The following is a 9,437-nucleotide window of genomic DNA, read 5'->3' as shown; positions in this document are numbered from 1 at the left end:
TAGTGTGTGTAGTGTGTAATGTGTGTGTTGTGCCTTTATCGTATCAGACTGCTGAGCCCCCTGAGAGCCCACAGGTGATTTACTTCTACAGGATCCAGACTGAATTCTACACTACTCTACACAATTCTACTCTACTCTACACAATTCTACACTACTCTACACAATTCTACACTACTCTACACAATTCTACACTACTCTACTCTACTCTACTCTACTCTACTCTACTCTACTCTACTCTACTCTACTCTACACTAAACTACTATACACTACTCTACTCTACTCTACTCTACTCTACTCTACTCTACTCTACTCTACACTAAACTACTATACACTACACTTTTCTACTCTACACTACTCTACTCTACTCTACTCTACTCTACTCTACTCTACTCTACTCTACTCTACTCTACTCTACACTAAACTACTATACACTACACTTTTCTACTCTACACTACTCTACTCTACTCTACTCTACTCTACTCTACTCTACTCTACTCTACTCTACTCTACTCTACTCTACTCCACACTACTCTACTCTACACTACTATACACTACTCTACACTACTCTACACAATTCTACACTACTCTACTCTACACAGTTCTACACTACACTACACTACTCTACAGTATTGACGTTGTGCCCGTGCAGGCCTGATGATGTCAGAGCTTTAATAAGGAAGCAGAAGTGAGATTGTGCACATGAACGTAAACACTCATTAAATAAAGGTCATGAGCAGCGACTGCACTCAGACCGGCGTGGGAGGGTGAAGTAAATTCCCCCGCAGGAACCCCGCTCTGGGGTTCTCCCCCGATGTTAAAGTTCTTTATAAAATCACAGGTTCTTCTGCAGATGGATCAGAAAGCAGCAAGATCTTCTCCAGCTCCCCTCGTCTCACTCTGAGAACCAGTCGTTTGCTTCTACACTCCACCTGATTTAGGAAGATGTCGTCCTGCCGTCTGATCGTCCTGTCGGCCGTGGTGCTGCTGCTCTGCACCGCCGCTATCACTGAAGGTAAGACACACAGAGGTGTGTGTGTGTGTGTGTGTGTATACTGTGTTGACTCTCTCCTAAAATCCTGCAAAAGTTACAAAACTAGAAGATTAGAGCCTCAAGTCAACTTCATATTAATGCTAATGGAATCTTGCCTTCCTTGACTCCAGAACCTCGACCGCCTGACCCCCTTCTAGTCTAGTTTATGGCGTCCGCTCCTAAAGTCCTGCAAAATTTACAAACAAAAACGAAGCTGCAAACGAACCTTCACGTTACACAAACAGTGTCGGCGGAGGCCAGAGTAACATCGGTCGGCACGGTGGGCCGAACTTGTCATAACAAAGCAATTTAGAGAAACAATACGATTGGTCGATTGTTTTCTGGTTGAATCATTATTGGTCGGCCTTCTGTACTTTTTAGCTGGACTACCAATCACCTAAAATAAAAAGCCGTCTTTATTTTAACCTTCACTATCCAACACAAATTGAATCAGCAGGTATGAAGGGTTTGCTTGCTCAGATTTGTATTTGTTTAGATGTTAACTGTTAAACTATGAACAGATAAAATAAAAATAGAACTGATCACTCTCTGAGGGCGTAAAGGGATATGGCGGTGTGTGTGTGTATATAGTGTGTGTAGTGTTTGTATAGTGTTTGTGTAATGTCCTGTATCTGATGTGTGTGATGTGTGTGTAGTATGTGTGTGTTGTGTATTATTCTGTATCTGATGTGTGTGTGTTGCAGGAATGTGGTACAGCAGTGTGTAGAGTGTGTGTGTGTGTGTGTGTATTGGCCTGTATCTGATGTGTATGTGTGTGTGTGTGTTATGTAACATCCTGTATACGATGTGTGGTGTGTGAAGAGTGTATTGTTCTGTGTCTAATCTGATGTGTGTGTGTGTAGTGTGTGTTGTGTATCGTTCTGTATCTGATGTGTGTGTGTGTAGTGTGTGTTGTGTATCGTTCTGTATCTGATATGTGTGTGTGTGTTGCAGGGATGCGATACAGCAGTGTGTATAGTGTGTGTACAGTGTGTGTAGTGTGTGTTGTTCTGATGTGTGTGTGTTGCAGGGATGTGTGTGTATAGTGTGTTTTATTTATCATCCTGTACATGATGTGTGTAGTGTGTATAGTTCTGTATCTGATGTGTGTGTATGTGTGTGTGTGTGTGCTGCAGGGATGCGGTACAGCAGTGTGAGGACGTCCTGCTGTTACACATTTGCCCAAAAGCCCCTGAAGTCGACCAACGTGCAGAGTTACAGTCTGAGCAGCCCGCAGTGCATCAACCAGGCCGTGATGTAAGTGTGAAGTCATGTCTTCATCACCCCTTCCCCCCCGTCTCTGTCTCTTAATTCTATTCAATTCTAATGTAGCTTTACTGGCATATATGGCAAATATGGACAATAATATTGCCAAAGCTCAGTTACAGGTTTAAGAAACAGCTAATAATAATAATATAAATGAAAAAAGCTACTATACGTCAGTAGTAGTAAAATAAAATGTGTGTGTGTGAGACGTGTGTACACACTCTCTCAATGATACAGAATGAGAGACAAAAAGAAAAACAACAACAGGAAACTACATCATCATGAAATCAGAAAATGACACAAAACACATCTGTTTAACTCATTTATAGAAACGAAAAGCGGGGGGAAACTTTTATACAGCAAAAGAATCCCATATATGAGCTGTGAGAGAAGCTCAAGAGTCTCACTGGTGTTTCTTTAAACCCAGATCTTCTTCACGTCCTCCTTATAGAGCTTTGCTTTGTACACAGGGACACGATCGCAATATCGAAAGCATAGAATTCCATTAGAATTCAATCATTAGAATAATTACAGGCGTCCCAATACTTCTATCCATATAGTGTACGTTAAAATCCTGTTGTTATTAGAATTGAATTGAATTTGGTTCTGATTACTTGATAGTAGTAAGTCACTGAAATCAGTCTGTTGTTATTATTGCAGGTTCAAAACCATGAAGGGAAAGCAGGTGTGCGCCAGACCCACTGAGCAGTGGGTGAAGAAGCTCATGAAGCTTCTGGACAACAAAAAAAGTGGAAGCCAGGGATCTGTGTAACGATCATCATCATCATCATCATCATCATCATCATCATCATCATCATCGTTTTTATGATTTTTGCACAAACTCCTGTCGGCATTTCTGTGCATCTACAGAACATCACTAAATAAATCAGATTGTAAAAGTGATATCACACCAGTTTAATGCCTTATTATGGATGTTATACGTCTTATCTCAGGTTTTCTTCTTAGATATTGTGTTGATATTCTACTGTGTAACATTGTGTTCATGATAATGTGGTATAAATAAGCTAACGTGCTGTATAAACGTACAAACAAAGCAAAAAAAAATACAAATAAACAGTAAATTCAGTCATTAAAGTCAGTCATTTATTCATCTACATTTTAATTACTTGTGCGGCAAGGTGGGTAGGTGGGTAGCACTGTTGCATCACAGCAAGATGGTTCTGGGTTCAATTCTCAGGTGAAGCGATCTGGGTCCTTTCTATGTGGAGTTTGCATGTTCTCCCTGTGTCTATGCAGGTTTCTGAGCTCCGGTTTCCTCCCACAAGTCCAAAGACGTGCAGTCAGAATAACTGGTGATAATAAATATAACCCTAGTTGTGAGTGTGAGTGTGTGTGTGTGTGTGTGGTGACCTGTCTATGGTGTTTTCCACCTTTCACCAAGTGAACAGCACCCACTGTGACCCTGACCAGGATAAAGCGGTGGTAAAACAGACAGTAAATAAACGAATGAATGGTTCTAGCTTAGCCTGGCTCCAGGAACACATGATCTCTCGGCCCTCTCGGTTCCAGGAGCACATGGACGCCCCATCTGTCTCCGCCCGCCTCCTGATTTGCCCTCATGATCATGATCACCACCTGTACCTTGTTATTTAATGAGCGTCATCTCTATAAGTGTCCTGTGTTTTCACCACTCGTGTTTGATGGCTGTTAGGAAGAGGAAGGTTTAGGTGGTTCAGCCTTAAACCCCTCAAAACCATGAAGGGAAAGCAGGTGTGTGCCAAACCCACTGATCACTGGGTAAAGAACCTTAGAATCAACATGTTAGGATGCAGTAGGGTCGGGTAGTTTAGCCTTAAACCTTTCTTACATGGTATGACACAGTCCATGTTCTAATCTAGCCTGGTAGAACCTTGAGATCCTGGTCCATGTTTATTCAGAGGTTCAGTTAACTGAGATGTGGAGCGATTTAGACTGGGTTATAGCGACACCCAGTGTTCAAAATAGAGATTTCTTTTTGTAGCAGTTTAAAAGCAGGACTTTTTATTTTTTATTTTATATTTATTTATTTTTAATATTTTCTTTAGCATTATTTTGTCAGGTACATGGCGGTATTTAATATGCCATAAAATAATTAAACAGCCAGCTTGATTAAACAAAATTAAGAAGGGAAATCATACTAGTGTTGTGGATGTTTTAATATTTACTTAAATATTTTTGTAAATATTGTTTCTGTTTTTGTATTTTAAATAATCCAACTAAGCAATTAATCAAAAACATAATCATTAGATTGATTAGGAAAATAATCGTTAGTTGCAACCCTACATGTGAAGTGAAGCATTTTTGTTTTGTGCAAACACGTTAGTTTAGAAATATAAACTATTCAGACAAATGTAGGATAAATGTCACATTAAAAAGCTACGAGGAAGAAAAAGACTAATTTAGTGGGTTACACTTGATAAAAAACAACTTGTTTTGAAGCAATTTGATGCATATTTCAAAAGCTATTGGAGTTATTAATATGCTGAATACTTTAAATGCTATTGAATTTACTTTATCTACTTAAAAAACGAATGAGGTAAAATGTATTATTAAGAAATATTAACGCGTTAGTGGTAGTACACACTTATAACCACTGGGTGTCGCTGATGTTACACTGATTCCCATGAATAAACAAAAACAAGGACTTCTTTATATTCTTTTAAATAAATCTTTATTCATTAAATAAAATTACACACATTATTTATTATGTTTTATTCCGTTTCTGATGATGAGCTTTATAAACTTGAGGTTCTGCTGAATGTTTTTAGTTTTAAATCCACCGCTTTCATGTGATGCTTCACCCAGTTGGCTTCAGGATCCACACAGAACCGCTTCCCCTTAATCGTCTCAAAGCTGTAATAAAGAATTAAAATGCTTTTTTTATACAGAGAACAAAGATAAAAATCTGATAACATACAATATAAGCCCAAAAGTTTAGGTGTTTTAGACACACTGCATGCTAACACGTGTGTGCTATTAATTTATAAAAACAATAAATAATATGCTTCCATCTCTATGAAACCAGTTTGGGGAAGGAACTTTCCTTTTCCAGCATGGCTGTGCACAAACCAAAGTCTGTTAAGACATGGTTTGATGCGTTTGTTGTGGACTATGGAATTAGCTTTCCATATTAGTAGTATTCATGCTTTTGCGGCACGGTGGCTAAGTGGGTAGCGCTGTGGCCTCACAGCAAGAAGGTCCTAGGTCCTGGGTTTCCTCCCGGTGCTCCGGTTTCCTCCCAGTGCTCCGGTTTCCTCCCACAGTCCAAAAACATGCAGCCAGGTTAATTGGAGACACTAAATTGTCCTATAGGTACCAGCCGCTAGGATGCAAATCAGTGCATTGTAGTGCCGGTCCCAAGCCCGGATAAATAGGGAGGGTCGTGTCAGGAAGGGCATCCGGCGTAAAAACTGTGCCAAATCAATAATACGGACCAAGATCCGCCGGCGACCCCTAACGGGAGCCCCCGAGGACATAGATTGGATTGGGATGACCACATACTTTGGGGCAAACAGCATTTATTAACTGGACTTATAAAAACTAACACTAATTTACAGTTACTTTAAAGAAATGTTTTTTATTATATGAACCATGTTAATATTGCTTACATGATGGATTTAAAGGTGCAGCCGCTGCTGCTCTGCTTGTAGGACGTGATTTTCTTCAGAGGGATTTTCACTCTCGTATTTTTCTGACAGCAAGTGGAAAAGTGTTGACCAAAAGGTTCTGAGGAAAGATAACACGTAAAGTTTAAAACTCTAGAACTAGAATTCAGCAGGATTTATAATTCCCTAAATTCTGAATCGGAACATCAACATTTGGGTGAACACTTACCTCCAGAGAGCAGCTGTAGAGAACAGATCAGCAGCAGAAGCAGCAGAGCTGTTTGATTCCTCATTCTAACAGAAATAATGATTCTGAGCTAAATCTCTGAGGTTCAGGAGAGAAGAGGTCAGTGCTGGAGGAGGATCTGAATCTTTGAGGTTCAGGAGAAAAGAGGTCAGTGCTGGAGGATGATCTGAATCTTTGAGGTTCAGGAGAAAAGAGGTCAGTGCTGGATGAGGATCTGAATCTCTGAGGTTCAGGAGAGAAGAGGTCAGTGCTGGAGGAGGATCTGAATCTCTGAGGTTCAGGAGAGAAGAGGTCAGTGCTGGAGGAGGATCTGAATCTCTGAGGTTCAGGAGAGAAGAGGTCAGTGCTGGATGAGGATCTGAATCTCTGAGGTTCAGGAGAGAAGAGGTCAGTGCTGGATGAGGATCTGAATCTCTGAGGTTCAGGAGAGAAGAGGTCAGTGCTGGATGAGGATCTGAATCTCTGAGGTTCAGGAGAGAAGAGGTCAGTGCTGGATGAGGATCTGAATCTCTGAGGTTCAGGAGAGAAGAGGTCAGTGCTGGATGAGGATCTGAATCTCTGGTTCAGGAGAAAAGAGGTCAGTGCTCGAGGAGGATCTGAATCTTTGAGGTTCGGGAGAAAAGAGGTCAGTGCTGGAGGAGGATCTGAATCTCTGAGGTTCAGGAGAGAAGAGGTCAGTGCTGGACGAGGATCTGAATCTCTGAGGTTCAGGAGAGAAGAGGTCAGTGCTGGACGAGGATCTGAATCTCTGAGGTTCAGGAGAGAAGAGGTCAGTGCTGGACGAGGATCTGAATCGCTGAGGTTCAGGTGCTGGATGAGGATCTGACTTGTGTTATTTATACAGTGAGATGATGCAGGATCTGAGATTATGGGAGGACTCACTCCTGTTTCCTTCCTCTTCTCTTTTCTCATCATTACCGTCACTTCTTTTCACCAAGTCAAGTGTTTACTGTGAAGCTTTCCAGAGAATTAAAGATGTGTTTTATAAAGACTAAAGAACTAAAGCTGTATTAGATCTAATAAAGCAACACACAAATCTTCTTTCTCATTAATTTTGCTGTTTATTTTGCACCAGATGTTGCTATAAAAACTTTAATTAAAATAATAGTAGTGATAGTAGTAGTAGTGAAAGTAGTAGTAGTGATAGAACTAGTAGTAGTGATAGTAGTAGTAGTGAAAGTAGTAGTAGTAGTAGTGATAGAACTAGTAGTGGTGATAGTAGTAGTAATAGTAGTTGTAGTTGTTGTGATAGTAGTAGTGTCATTAGTAATAATAGCAGCAGTTGTTGTAATAGTGGTAATAGTAGTGGTAGTAATAGTAGTAATAGCAGCAATTGTTGTAATAGTGGTAATAGTAGTGGTAGTAATAGTAGTAGCACTGTAATATTATCAGTAGTTGTTGTAATACTAGTACCAGTAGTAGTAGTGATGATAATAATAGTGGTATTTTTAATATTAGTTGTTGCATTCGTTTTTCCTGTAAAGAAGTGTTGCCCTGTCTAGTGTGTGGTCCAGTGGTTTTTCTTTTTATTGCAGTGGACTCACTGTGACCCTGACCAGGATAATGAATGTACTGAAGATAAAAGAATAAATGATTTTCCACAGGATGGCGCTGTTGATAATGTAATAGTCACACCGGTGCTTCTCATTACTGAGGCTCTGGTGTGTGGGTGTGGTGTGTGTGTGTGTGTGTGTGTGTGTGTGTGTGTGTGTGTGTGTGTGTGTGTGTGTGTGTGTGTGTGTGTGTGTGTGTGTGTGTGGGTGTGTGTGTGTGTGTGTGAATATTTCTAATGAGTTTTGTTCTGTGTGTGTGAATATTTCTAATGAGTTTTGTTCTGTGGAGGAAACATCAGGACGAAGTGAGATGAGGTCTGAGGTCTTTTTATTAACATGTTTTAAGATTCTTGGTAGTAATTCACGTTTCCTAAATGAGACCAGTAACGAGGGGTCACAAGTTTACATACACCTGTAACTGTTCTGTTTCTGCGACTGAATGAAACACACACTTAAAACAACGGCTATTTTTTAATAATAGTAATTCTTTTAAAATCTGCTGGGTTCACAGGGAAGCGGGTATGTTTAATTTAAATAAGTATAATAATCTTACGTTAGGATTATAAACCAGTGAGTGAAATCACGACACTATGGATGAAAGATCATTAATCACTCAGATAAACAGGAAGTGGAATTGTTAGTGATCAGGAACTCGGTTATATTTTTATATTTTATATTTTATTATATTTCTTTCATTACTAAAGACTCTGTGGCCCCGAGGTTGTGTATTTTTTACTCCATCTGGCCCCCAAAGAAAAGTTTGGACACCCCTGGATTAAATGTTGATTGTGAGCCAGACTTGTTTATCTGTGATTAGCGTCTGACCTGAAACCCTCAGAAGAGTGGACGCTGTAATAACCACAAAAGGGGGAAACATTTATACAAAAATTCAAACGAGATGTCCAACAACCTGTGTCCTGGACGATCCTGGCCAAGCGATGATGGGGTAACTGGATACGACTAGATTGGGAGGAAAATGTGCCAAAAATGCATAAAAAATCCCAACAACACTGCTGCCCCTGATACACTCACGACTTACAAATATACAGAAGCGTCTGATAATCATATCGTATTACTGACAATGCAGCACGTGCGCCAAAGTGCAAAAACTGAACCAGATCATCAGTTTGAGAGAGGACGTGGTATTGTCGTGTAAATGTGGACACTGCACACACACACACACACACACACACGCACACACACACACACAGACACACACACACCACACACACATACGGATTCTGTTGGGAATCCTACCTGCTTCACCAAAAACTCCACGCTATCTTAACATTTCTAGAAATTACGTTTATTTATTGTTTGTTTTGCTGAAGAAAATGTTCATTCATCAGAAGAAATGAAAGGAAGTGAAAACAGACTCTTCTTCTAAAGTTCTGTAATTCCGTGGAGGATTTAACGCTTCCTAAACAAGACAGTTCCTGTTACAGAAAAAAAAGCATAATGAGGTGGAGGCTAAATGGAGATTCATCCACCCACTGCTGTGCGGTCTATTTTGTCTGGCGGAGGGAGCGCCGAGTTACCTGTGACTCGTAGTGCTGATGCGCTCCAGGTGGAAGGTTTCCATAAATGTCACGACCTCTTTCTGTCTCATTCATTGGTGGCGCAGTGGGTATTGCTGTCACGTCACAGCAAGAAGGGCTTGGGTTCCATTCCTGAGCTGGGCAATAAGTGTCCTTTTCTGGTGGAGTCTGGGTGCTCCGGTTTCCACCCACAGTCCA

The 9,437-nt window shown here is 40.5% G+C and overlaps 2 protein-coding genes across 2 annotated transcripts; one reads left to right on the top strand and one right to left on the bottom strand.

Annotated features, from left to right (window-relative positions):
- The first annotated feature begins 628 nt into the window (after nucleotides 1-628).
- Nucleotides 629-3,366, top strand: LOC134318761 (monocyte chemotactic protein 1B-like). Its single transcript, XM_062999691.1, has 4 exons — nucleotides 629-685; nucleotides 851-1,012; nucleotides 2,167-2,287; nucleotides 2,957-3,366. Exons 2-4 carry the CDS (start codon nucleotides 943-945, stop codon nucleotides 3,066-3,068), a joined length of 303 nt encoding a protein of 100 aa, XP_062855761.1. The 5' UTR covers nucleotides 629-685; nucleotides 851-942; the 3' UTR covers nucleotides 3,069-3,366.
- Nucleotides 3,367-5,018: 1,652 nt separating this feature from the next.
- On the bottom strand, nucleotides 5,019-6,206 carry LOC134318760 (eotaxin-like). The gene is made up of 3 exons (XM_062999690.1): nucleotides 6,131-6,206; nucleotides 5,905-6,022; nucleotides 5,019-5,149 (listed from the first exon to the last, which is right to left on the bottom strand). The coding sequence occupies exons 1-3, from the start codon at nucleotides 6,192-6,194 to the stop codon at nucleotides 5,032-5,034; spliced, it is 300 nt and encodes a 99-aa protein (XP_062855760.1). The 5' UTR covers nucleotides 6,195-6,206; the 3' UTR covers nucleotides 5,019-5,031.
- Between the last annotated feature and the right edge of the window lie 3,231 nt (nucleotides 6,207-9,437).

The sequence above is a fragment of the Trichomycterus rosablanca genome, chromosome 8 (assembly GCF_030014385.1).
Source record: "Trichomycterus rosablanca isolate fTriRos1 chromosome 8, fTriRos1.hap1, whole genome shotgun sequence".
NCBI classification, from domain to species: Eukaryota; Metazoa; Chordata; class Actinopteri; order Siluriformes; family Trichomycteridae; genus Trichomycterus; species Trichomycterus rosablanca.
This window is presented reverse-complemented; position numbering and strand designations above follow the sequence as displayed.

What these genes read in the sequence shown, in the direction of transcription:
- LOC134318761 (XM_062999691.1), top strand. Translation starts at nt 943, where the DNA reads ATGTCGTCCTGCCGTCTGATCGTCCTGTCGGCCGTGGTGCTGCTGCTC. An exon ending in CACCGCCGCTATCACTGAAG is followed by an intron (nt 1,013 to 2,166) that starts GTAAGACACACA and finishes TGTGTGCTGCAG; the next exon opens with GGATGCGGTACAGCAGTGTG. An exon ending in TGCATCAACCAGGCCGTGAT is followed by an intron (nt 2,288 to 2,956) that starts GTAAGTGTGAAG and finishes TTATTATTGCAG; the next exon opens with GTTCAAAACCATGAAGGGAA.
- LOC134318760 (XM_062999690.1), bottom strand. Translation starts at nt 6,194, where the DNA reads ATGAGGAATCAAACAGCTCTGCTGCTTCTGCTGCTGATCTGTTCTCTA. An exon ending in TCTACAGCTGCTCTCTGGAG is followed by an intron (nt 6,023 to 6,130) that starts GTAAGTGTTCAC and finishes ATCTTTCCTCAG; the next exon opens with AACCTTTTGGTCAACACTTT. An exon ending in TGCACCTTTAAATCCATCAT is followed by an intron (nt 5,150 to 5,904) that starts GTAAGCAATATT and finishes TCTTTATTACAG; the next exon opens with CTTTGAGACGATTAAGGGGA.